Raw genomic sequence first — 12369 nt, 5'->3', positions numbered from 1 at the left:
GTTTGTATATATATAAATATATATATTGCACATTTCTGTGATTACACAATCGCTTGTTCAGTCCACGTATGGCTGTGGACAAGCTTCGTGTGACTTCCAGAAACCAAATGTGTTGTATGTTTTTGACACATGTAGCTGTGTCATTACCCTGTGGCTATATACACTCACACGCCAGACTTTGTATTAGCATGTATGTAAATACTTGTCAGAAGGAAGAACGTTACATCTTAAACCCCGTATGTGTCTGCCAACATTATAGCTTTCGTCGAGTAAAATCGTCTTCGTTCTTTAATGTATTGATGTGGACTTGTAATGCTTGTACTCGAGCCTGTCTTAGCATTCCTTCGCGGGCGTGTATTTGTGTTGGTTATGATGTCACAGTCGATAATATATATTCTTTAGGGTTTTAGAGTTTTAGGGTCACAGTCGATGATATTGATGGCCATTGTTAGTAGATTCCCTTGTCCTGTGATGTTGGAATGAACTATGTGTCTTCATGAATGGCAAGAAATATTCGCTTGTTGTTTATGAAGTTCATTGTTAAGTCAAATGTCAAGTTTATGCATCTCCATGATAGCATTCTCGTTTCTATGTAAGTATTGGACTATTCTCACATCGCACATGTATAATGTAGTATTCATTTTGTAAACAGATGCTACCCTCTCTTGAAGACGTATATTTTGGGTGTTTGTTCGTGGTCTGTATGCGCAATAGCTCCATGTGAACTGTGCACACCTTCCTTCACACAATATGACCACATCTCTCCCCGAGCGCCCTATAGGCTTGGTTCCTTTTAAGCGTTTATCCTATGGCATCATGATATTGTGCTAGGTGCGTAGAACGCAGTCGTGATGAGAGTCACTTCTCTCTTCTTGTGCACATACTTATCACTGTATAAGTGTGAAGGTGTGTAGCTGGTCCGATCTCATGGGGTATTAATGGCTGAGGGGTCACGCATATGCAAGCACTAGATACTGAATTGGCATATCGGTATCCGAATATGGACCTGTATTGGGGAACAAAGCAATTACAAGAGTGCCAATGCGTAATAAGTACATTGAGATATATATAAGTGTATCTAGTGCGCCGTAATATTGTATGAGAGAACGTCATACAATGTACCTGTGTCGTCTCCAGTTTCAACCTCCCCAGAAAGTACTGTAGGAGCGCGTTTAACGGCGTCATACCTCATGTGTGTGTGCGTGCCTGCTAGTGCTATCGCATCAAGCTGAAGTAACCGAGTACCATGTTATTAATTTATACGGACCTCACTCTAACCCAATGCCCCAGATTGAAGTGATAGAGCAACGCAAACAGGACTTAATAGCAGCCGCCGCCGGTAGTGACAGCGACAGTGACAGAGAGGATCCCAACGAGACGAATACAGAGACAGCCCCGGCCGTGGTAGAGCGAAGGGTGACGTTAAACGCCAACCCTGCGCAGAATATAGATGATCTTAAGAAACGGCTTGCCGCGCGATTGGCTGGGTTCCAGAGCAAGCGCAAGTACGATGATGAGAAAAGTGACGCACATAACAAGGCCAAGGCGAAGGAGATACGCGAGCAACGGAAGAAGAAGAAGGTGTGTGGAGTGGAGACAATTCAGCACGGATATAGCTCCAAAGATGCATTTATACTTATATTATGTATATGTATGTATTGTACTGTATACTATTGTATTATATATGCACCCAGGATGCATTTATACCTATATTATGTATATGTATGTATTGTACATGTATACTATTGTATTATATATGCACCAAGGATACATTTATACTTAAATTATGCATATGTGTGTATTTTAAAATATACATTATTGTATTATATATGCACCAGGGATACATTTATACTTGTATTATGTATATATATGTATATGTATATATGACGTTTCGAGTTATATTAGCTCCAGGCCGGAGAAGTGTTTGTTTGTGTGGCGGATGATACTAGCCGGTGGTAACTGTGTCTGAATGTTGATATATATATATATATATGTTTTTCTATTTTTTATTTTTTGTATCCTAGTGTAGATCAGAACTCAATACTGCGATTTTGTTCAGGTGTTGAACATGCGTATGTTATATGCGGTCGGATTCGGTGACATTTATTTTGCCGAGACGATCGTCTGGGCTGATGAACCGAGCCCTTCCACTGCATACAACCTTCAATTATATGTACATGTATACATATATGCATGTATGTATGTATCTTTTATGTATACGTATATGCATGTATGTATGTATTTTTATGTATAAATATACATACTAAATACTACCATTTCGTTAACCGAATAAACAGAGCGAGGACCAGAAGAAGGGCATTACAGCACCATCCGCCGACCGCCCCAGTCGCGTGCACATGACCACGGGTGGTGAAGAGACGGGCGAAGGCAAAAGTTCGCAACAGATTGTATATAGCAAGTTTGACTTCAGCGCGCTCGAGAAGGAGAAGAAAAAGAAGGCCAAGAAGAGCAATGATCTGAAGATGCTTCTAGAAAAGGTGTGTGGGTGTGTGAGGTGGCGTAGACTGTGCTGTGGCATGATGGCGTGCCGGATTTGTGATCGATTCGTAGCAAAGTCGGATATAAACCATATTTATGTCCATATTATCTACGAATGATCTCTGCGTAAGATGTAGTGCGTTATACCTCATTTCACTTGCCACCGTCGTTTCCGTTCGTATTCTCCAACTGACATCCCTATCTCATCCCATTGGTCCGTAGGCTGAGTCGGAGAAGAAGGCGATGGAGGACCTGAAGCAAGCGGATCCCGCCAAAGCGAAAGACATAGAAGAAAAGAGACGGCAAAAGAAGGCCCTCGAAATGGCCCAAGGCATTAAGCAACAAGACGACCCTACTCTGTTAAGGTACGTGTCAGGCGTTTGTGTATGTGATTTGGTATATATATATATTTATATATATATATGTGTGTGTGTGACACATCTGAGTTCTGCTTGCCCCTGTAAACTCGATGTTAAACTCCTTGGTTGCGGACGTGTTGGTTTTGATCAAATCTATTGATCTTATGTAACATATCTGTAGAGGGTATTAATGTGGTTGATTGTGCACCTCTAGCAGGGAGGAGTTATGTTGTGACTAGTAAGATTCGAACATCTCCGTTCACACTTCATCCTCTGGCTTGTGTGTTGGTTATATACACATACGAGTGTGCATTGGCTATACTCACCCGCCGAGTGTGTATGAGGGACAAGGTGTGTTGTTTAGTCCAGGTATATATATATATGTGTGTGTGTGTTTGTGTGATGGTGATAGTCACTTACTGAGTTTGCTGGAGCGTAATAATGGTGTTCGTGTTCTTGTCAGGAACCACTTGCTGCGGTATTTCGCCTGCGTATAATTTGGGCTGTAGGGCCGATGTACATGACTTTATGTCGAATTTACTGTGAATTGTCGGACAATGCTTACCCGTGGTGTTCCTTCCGACCAAAACAGGAAAGCGTTAAAGAAGAAGGAACAGAAGAAGCTGAAGAGCGCGAAGACATGGAACGACAGTATCAAGGCCGTTAAACACAACATCAAGCGTAACGAAGCGAAGCGAGACGCCAACCTGAAGGCGCGGGTGGATGCCAAGAAGGAGAAGAAGATAGCAAGGGGCCAGGGCAAGAAGGTCAAGTCAAAGGTATGTGCACCGCCTGTTCTTCGCCCAGCGCATATACATGTACTGTCCAGGGCTATCCACATGGGTATTTCGGGTGTTGTTTCAGCGGCAGTGGATTACTGTCTATTGTTGGGCTATGGTGGTGGGAGGACTGTCACGTCTAGGTGCACTAGCTGACCAAAAAGGACTTGCTTTGAACTGTTGACGTGGTTCGCATATCGAATGGAATTCAACAGTACTTTATATATCTATATATAAATATGTATGTCCAATGGTCTTCGCAGAAATCCATGCTTTTCAAAATATGCTTTTTTTTGTCCCATTTTGCTCATCTATTGTTTGCAATCTATTTTCTTTGCACAGAAACCGCCACCTAAACGAGCCGGGTTCGAGGGTAAGAGTAAAAACCCAACTAAGTCGGGGAAGTCAAAGAAGTAAAAGTTCAAGTGTAATCTAAATAAAGTAAAGCAATCACAGCCATGTGCCCTAGTTCATATCAGCGGGGCTGGTCTGAGGAGCTGCCCAGGTCGCCCGTAGTTTAGAGCTGGGTGCTGAATGAATATGTGAGCAAACTATTTGTACTTGTTGGTGTACTCATTACTAGCTGTCGATGCGAATGGGGCGAAAACTCGAGTGGCGCCTGATAAAGTCTACTGTGCTCTTATACGTTTTCACGATATCACGCACTAGTTAAGCCATCTCACCAGTGAATTCCCGATACAAACACAGGTTTGGATCAGTCAGTGCTATCTTCCATACCTTACACTGAACGAGTTCCCTCCAGATCTCGTGCTGATCTACCAGCCCTTTATACAAATGGAATATATTATGAGCCATTTGGGCTTTTCTTTGACGACTTGACTTGGTTTTTCCAATCTATTAGTGCCAAAAAGACTAACCTAGGAAATCTCATTACTTTTCCCCTAAATACGCCTGTGCCTGTCTTTTGAGGTTTTTGCGAGAGTTCGGTCGAGTGTTAGTGTGGTGACATGGAGATCCCTTTGTCAATCGATGCTTGCCTTTGAACGGTTGAATTCCCAGGCTCTTGCGAAACAAGCCAAATACGCTCAGAGTTTTATATTCTCCGTTAGGGACATTCAGAGAACCCAGTCGTTTCATTCATTTCAAAAAAGGTCATGCTGGATCTTATTCAATCGCCCACGATACGGTGGGAGTGAAAAGTACTGGACAGTGGAATCACGTGTATGTGCTACCATTCCACCAATAGGGCATGTATTCTATATAGTAACCGCTTACTATATCCCGACCTCGCTTCGGTGTTTACTGATTTAAACACATAGCTATGCTCAAGAAAAGTCCTACTATATTTATACTTAAAAGAGTATACGCACACACAGTATTCTGCAGATCCATCAATGTGAATAAAGGTTGCAGTTTATATATATATATAGATAGATAGATATAGATAGATATATATATATATATATACAATATATACATATATATTGTGACAATATATATATATATATATATATACGTATGTATTGACTCTACGTACTTGTGGTGTCGTCGCGTTCGTTTCAGAAATGTACAATATTAATATTCCATTTAAATATACCCCGGATTTTCATGTTAAATGAAGCAAATACTCGTGTTCAATAATATTTCAATAAAGGACTTTGTTCAATGTCTCGAATTGGCACATGTTAATCTCACCAAGGCGTGTTTTAATCTCTCCGAGAACGACGGTGCAATATGTACGCCCCACTTCACAATAGGTCAAACCCCTGCCTTTATTTTTTCTTGTTGGCGTCATACTTATAGGTCATGCTTCTTTGCCCCGACTTCGGGTTTAGTGTGATACGATTGTCCTTCTTAAACTCGGGATCTTGGATTTGAGAATATGGATCGAACTTCCGCTTTTCATGCTTCTTGGGTCGTTGGCGTTTGCCATTGATCATGGTACTGTCTTCAGCACCTGGTAGTGCGTCTGTAAGAAGATAGGAAGTGGTATTAAAAGCCTGAATTGGAATATATATGCGAGGAAAGTGTTCAAGTAAAACAGAACACGCGTACACACAGTAAGCCTGTACACACGAAAAGTATGTACATTCTAAACCGATACATACCCAGCACATATGCACACACAGTACACGCACACATAGCATAGCACATATGCACACACACATACATACATACACTCGTAGTGCAACACATAGCACACGCAGCACATTTTCTCACACACTTACCGGCCTGTGACGACTGTCCCGAGTAGTCAAACGGCACAAACTCGCCGTTAGACACGGTGGGTGATCTGTTTGTAAGGGTGGGGGTGTTGCTCTTCTTGGCCTAATAACAAACGTGACAAAAGGGAACGTGGCATCAGACACTGTGAATGGAGGGTTCTGAATGATAGTTACGCTCCAATACGACAGCCTAACGCGTGAGATGAATACAGCACACAAAGCGAAGAGATGTACTAACAACTCAGCACACGATAAACTAAAAGGCCGCAGATGATGGACGGATACTGTTCGAGTGGTGGTAGAGAGAGGCAGAAGCAGTATCCATTACTACAAGATAACACTGGAGACCCTCTCGAAGTATACCTGAGACCCGATCAACACCATAACATGCCTTCATCGAGTAACACCATAACATGCTTTCATCTAGTCACCTGTTTACAATACCGAGAGGATCAACGTGTACTACACAAGTGTTGCATGATATAACATATGTTGCACACAGCCTGCTTAACACACAACACACCTTTTTGCCTTTGCCATTGCCCTGTGCTGCAGCTATGCCGGCTTCGTCAGCCGAGCGCTTACTCACAGCGAGACTTTCTGAGTCGTTTGAGGCCAACGCCTGTACATAGGGTCCCAGTGAATACAAAAACGTTTTAACGACGGGTTAAAAATGTTTGAACAACATGCTGTACGCTATTCTGCGCGGTTGTGGCTTCAGGTCGGCTGAGCATTGCCCAGGAGGTTCGCCCGGGTGACTAATGTTTCAGACATTCCGTATGGTCTTTTTATTTGACACCTTGTCGTACACCTTGTCGTGAACCCTTGGCGTTAGAGATCTGTAAACAAAGGCAAGCTTAGCTAGTTGTGCCCCTACGAATCAAGGGCCAATGAAAGGCACAAGGGTAGTATGTGCACACCTAAAACCCAAGGGTAGTAGGTGCATATGGCGTTCATAGTATGGATGTGCACACCGGAGCAAACACATGCACATTGTTACAGACCTTGCGTGTGTAGATGGACGTCTGCTTGGCTAAACAGTACCCCTGGTACATATCTCATCATGTCCGTATAATAAGACATACTTCTCAATGAATCGAATGGGCCACCGAATGCCCAGGAAGTGGACGTCCAGCCGTACACAAGACACACAGGTGCACACAACCAACCACACACACCTTTCCTCTATCACATACTGTATGCTACACCATACACGTCATATGTCACACATTCTGATGACACGCACATGCATCCCCTCCATCACACATTCTAATATTGGACATATACTTTTCTTCTGTCACAAATCATCACACACCTCTCCTCTATCACAAACCGTACCGCTGCACACAGGTCGCTCATAGACAAGACCAACACCACCACAACCACAACCTTACGCACACACACGCCATGCCCACGCTATAGCGTCGCATACCTTTTTCGCAGCTTTGTTCAGTTTCTTTTTCCTCCTGGACCCACCCGGCATCGCCGACAGTACCATACCATCACCATGTTGCTGTTGTTGCTGATGTGTGGAAGCCGCCTGACCCGAGGTGTCTGCACCACCTTGTGATCCGTCCGTAGCGTCCACGTCTATATATTTCACAGAGCCCTGTGCCTGGGTAGCTAAACCTGCACCTGGCTTATCGTTCTGGTTCACCTTCTGCTGGTTCAGCAGTTCGGCTTTCTTCCTGTTCCAGGGCTTCTTCGTGCTGCCGGAGACCTTCATTTCCTGTGGGCCTTTCTCCTTCTTCTTGGGGTTGAGTGAGTAGTTCCCTACAGATATGACATCCTGTGTCAGTGCCTCGTTGCCCGCCGCCACACGCGCCTCGGCCTTCGTTGGCATGGCAACCCGAACTTCGGAATCGCCGCTCGTGCCATCGTTAGTTGTATCTGAAATAGTTATCTCTACTGGTATGTCGTCGCCTAAACAACAATGATAAAAAACCCCAATGGCAATGCTTCAGAAAAGTATTCTTCAACCAAACTCAAAGAAGAGCTCGGATTGAATGCAGGTGCCGGCTTGGTTGCGCAAAGTAATACGCCAGGCATTCATCACCTTATAGGAAACTAAATGACAAATAACAGTGAGCAGTCTTAGACATTAAATGATATTTAGGGATATAACGCACTGCACTCTACGTATATAAACCGTTGAATATGGAGCATGTGGAGCATCCACATATTACAACACATCATGCTGTGACGGTATCACAAACATACATAGCTACATACATACATAATAATAATAATATATATATATATATATCGCATGACTATATACATACTCACCTGAGCCATCGGGCACGTACACGGCAAAGGGGTCTTTAAATGAGGCGATGATGTTGTCCACTTTCGAGGCCACAGCCTTCTTTGCCTTTGACTGGGCGTTTTTCTTCGCCTTTACATTCTTCGCATTGGCACCGTGCGCTACAAAAGCACTGGCGATGCGAGACGCCTTGGTCGTTGTGGTTGCTGAAGTGTGGGCGGCCGTTACGTTGTCACATCTGGTTGCCGGGTGAGGGACTGGTTAGGAAGATGTAATTCTGGGGTTGTGCGTGATATTGTGTAGGTACGTTGTTGAATTGTATATTTATGTTTTACAGATAGAATGAGGTAAGACTGTATGAGGTCCTAGGTAGAGCTTACATTGAAACTGCCACAATGAATACAACCGCGGGCTTCACCACACATGGTCGATAGTTCTGAATATAGCAGGTACAATGATATATGGAAACCTCCACACTTGCAGCGGTAGGTTTTGGCAACTTTTATGATCGAAGTAGCGAATTAGAAGACTTTGTATGATGCATGTACACACACGCCCACGCGCACAGCTCACACTATACCTGTGACCGGATGGTCATATATATATATATATATATACATGCATACATGCATACATGCGTACCTGCATACATACATTCCTACACACACACATACATACATACATACATACATACGTACATACATACATACATATTTAAATATACAACGATACTAGAACTGCACCCGTAAATATGTATACACAATGCTGATACATACGTCCTCAAATACATACATACAGACCATCGGAAACCATGGAACTGTACCTATTGACACGTTCTTCCAGAGAGATAGCCCGCGGCGGGGGAGCGATACCAGCCGTATTCAACAGAGCCAAGCGTCCGCCTCTTTTCTTGCGATGGTCCTGAATGACACTGTACAATGCACTACTCACTCCAAAGGACTGCTCCGCAGGCTGAGGCGCAGCATTGATTGACATGGGCTGTGAGGAGATGACCGAGACAAATGTGTTCAGATTGCCGATATATGATATATTTATAAATATATATATATATATATATATATATGCGCGTGTGTGTGTGTGTACATACATCGGTTTAGATCAACACCTCGAGTCAGATGCACTACACAGGCGAATACTTACGTTCTTCACCGCTTCTCTGATAAGCACAGCCAGTTCCTGCGCATAGACCCGCACAAGTGGTGGCAGTGGTCGGCATGCATCCATCACCGACGCCGCTCCCACAGGTTTGGCTGTGGCGATCGCAAACAGACTACTCACAGGCAGTACATAGCTGCATAGGGTGTGCATAGGCAAGATATAGGGAGAGGGAGGGGGTTATCAGTTGCTTGCATGTATACAGATACACGGCAGTTAATATCAATGTGTGTGTGTGACTACTCACAGACAGTACATAACTGCATAGGCAAGGCATAGAGGAGAGGGGGTTATCAGTTGCTTGCGTGTATACAGATACACGGCAATTAATATCAATGTGTGTGTGTGACTACTCACAGACAGTACATAGTTGCATAGGCAAGACATAGGGGGAGAGGGGGGGTATGTCAGTTGCATTCGTGTATATAGCTACCCGTGGCATACATACGGATACAATACAGTTAATATCAATATGTGCGTGAGTGTCTTTTGTTTTTGCATATTATGAATGTATGTGTATATTCATGCATGTCTTCGTTACGTTTGTGCGTGTGCGTGTGTGTGCCCACCATGTCAACCTAAACGCCTCTCATCCCTCCCACCCATGCACACGCAGTATATAGCACGTAGTAGTACTTACGCAGGACTCTCGTCTTCTTCTCTGGCCACTGAGTCCCTCCAGTCAAACACAGCCTTGAAGATGCTGTTCTCAGTATCGCCCAAGGTGCGGTTGTACTTTCGCAGCAGCTGAGCATAAGAATCCTCCGACCACAGCGTCTATGCGTGGGAGGTAGACGCAACAGCGCAGGTTAGTAGGGGTAGGTATATCAGAGGACTCACTATTGTAAGACGGTGTGGATAACAGGGCTAAGACTTACTTACAGTGAGAGAGCATATCAGAGGACCCACTATTGTAAGACGGTGTGGATAACATGGCTAAGACTTACTTACAGTGAGAGAGCATATCAGAGGGCCCACTATTGTGAGACGGTGTGGATAACAAGGCTAAGACTTACTTACAGTGAGAGTGAGAGATAACAGTGTTTCAGACTGAGAATGACGAAGACGAGGTATAACAATAAAACACATACATGTGAGAGAACGTATTAGATGGCGAAGGTGGTGAGAAAACAAACTAATGAGAGGGTATTTTTAAGTCAGATGACTATAGCGAGTGACCAGCCCAGTGAAGTGCCTGATGAACAGACGCTAATGAATAGAGCGAGTAGACTATACAGAGACTCCACTACAACATGTACAACTACCAGCTATATATGAATACACATGTACAAAGATACACACATTGATGCAACCCATCACTTATTCTATGTACAACTACCAACTACATACGGATACACATGTACAAAGATATACACATTAATACAACCCATCACTTATTCTATGTACAACTACCAGCTACATACGCTACATACGAATACACATGTACAAAGATACACACATTAATACAACCCATCACTTATTCTATGTACAACTACCAGCTTCATACGAATACACATGTACAGAGATACACACATTAATACAACCCATCACTTATTCTATGTACAGCAACCAGCTACATACGAATACACATGTACAAAGATACACACATTAATACACACCATAACTTATTCTATAAATATAAACACATTAATACAAACCATCACTCATTCTATAAATATACACACACTAATACAAACCATCACTTATTCTATAAAGATACACACATCAATACAAACCATCACTTATTCTATGTACAACTGCCAGCCACATACGAATACATATGTACGAAGATACACACATTAATACAAAGAAACCCGTTTCTTATTCTATAAAGATACACACATAAATACAAACCATCACCTGTTCTATAAAGATACACACATTAATACAAACCATCACTTGTTCTATAAAAATACATACATTAATACAAACAATCGCTTATTCTATAAAGATACACACATTAAAACAAACCATCACTTATTCAATGTACAACTACCAGCTACATACGAATACACATGTACAAAGATACACATATTAATACAAACTATTTCTTATTCTATAAAGATACGCACATTAATACAAACCATGACTTGTTCTATAAAGATACACACATTACACATTAATGCAAACCATGCGAGTATGTATTTGCTGTGATTGAACATCACTTAAGTAGACGTTATACATATGTCGACTGTGTTTCCCCAGATTTGTTGACCATTCATTCATGCTTGCGCATATCTACATGGGTATGTATATATATATATATATATATACTTACATAAATGCATACACGCATCTACATGAGTGTATATATATATATACTTGCATACATGCCTACATGCATCTACATGAGTATATATACAAAAGCTTGCATACATGCATACACGCATCTATATGAGTATATATATATATACTTGCATGCATGCATATACCTTTTTCAATCTTACACTCTCAACTGTTTACTTGCGACCCCTGTACCACGACACCATGGCACGATGACTAGCACCCCACAGCTGTCGACTTCACCCCCTCCTATTCCATTGGTATATAATACACACACGCCCACACATTCGTTTGCACACACACATATATACCCACTCTTACTATCCCCTACTGTGACCCACCTTCTCAAAGCGCTTGCGCGCGACCTCTGTACTGCGATTCCAGGTGGCGCGCGTGAGGTTGTAGGTCTGTCGGCTGCGTTTGCCCAGTTCAATGCGCATGCGGTCGTAGATGTACAGCAGGTAGTGTGTGTCTCCTCTTGCGTAGTGCAGCATCTCCGCCGGAATGGGCCTGTGGTTTGGGAGGAAGAGGGGCTATGGGAGGGTGTTGGGGGGTTGTGCATGTGTTGAAGGTTAATGGGGTGTGCTTGGTGGAGGTGCGTGCATGAGTTGGAATTAGAAAATATATACAGTTTGTTATACAATAATTTGATCCAATTTTCAAACCTGTCCCAAACGATGCAAAGGAGTATATATATATATATATATATATATATATATATATATATATATATATATATATATATATATATATTATATATATATATATATATATATATATATATATATATATATATATATATATATATATATATATATATA

The 12369-nt window shown here is 42.4% G+C and overlaps 2 protein-coding genes across 3 annotated transcripts in view; one reads left to right on the top strand and one right to left on the bottom strand.

Annotated features, from left to right (window-relative positions):
- Positions 1-1281: 1281 nt before the first annotated feature.
- SARC_07446 (hypothetical protein) lies at positions 1282-4061 on the top strand (the record flags this gene model as incomplete). The annotated part of the gene is made up of 5 exons (XM_014298612.1): positions 1282-1581; positions 2298-2498; positions 2722-2864; positions 3451-3637; positions 3980-4061. 5 exons carry the CDS (start codon positions 1282-1284, stop codon positions 4052-4054), a joined length of 906 nt encoding a protein of 301 aa, XP_014154087.1. The 3' UTR covers positions 4055-4061.
- A 1236-nt stretch (positions 4062-5297) lies between these two features.
- Positions 5298-12369, bottom strand: part of SARC_07445 — a gene marked incomplete at its 3' end in the record, with an annotated part of 12866 nt that continues 5794 nt past the window's right edge. Inside the window, exons 5-13 of one of the 2 annotated variants that reach the window (XM_014298611.1) lie at positions 11890-12081; positions 9906-10042; positions 9251-9401; positions 8913-9088; positions 8113-8327; positions 7256-7746; positions 6347-6445; positions 5827-5926; positions 5298-5567 (exon numbers count right to left, since the gene is read on the bottom strand). In XM_014298611.1, coding sequence (XP_014154086.1) covers positions 5371-5567; positions 5827-5926; positions 6347-6445; positions 7256-7746; positions 8113-8327; positions 8913-9088; positions 9251-9401; positions 9906-10042; positions 11890-12081 — 1758 coding nt within the window. The remainder of the gene's footprint in view (positions 5568-5826; positions 5927-6346; positions 6446-7255; positions 7747-8112; positions 8328-8912; positions 9089-9250; positions 9402-9905; positions 10043-11889; positions 12082-12369) is intronic. The other variant, XM_014298610.1, reaches the window with a different exon arrangement.

This window comes from Sphaeroforma arctica, assembly GCF_001186125.1.
Source record: "Sphaeroforma arctica JP610 unplaced genomic scaffold supercont1.591, whole genome shotgun sequence".
Classification (NCBI taxonomy): domain Eukaryota; class Ichthyosporea; order Ichthyophonida; genus Sphaeroforma; species Sphaeroforma arctica.
This window is presented reverse-complemented; position numbering and strand designations above follow the sequence as displayed.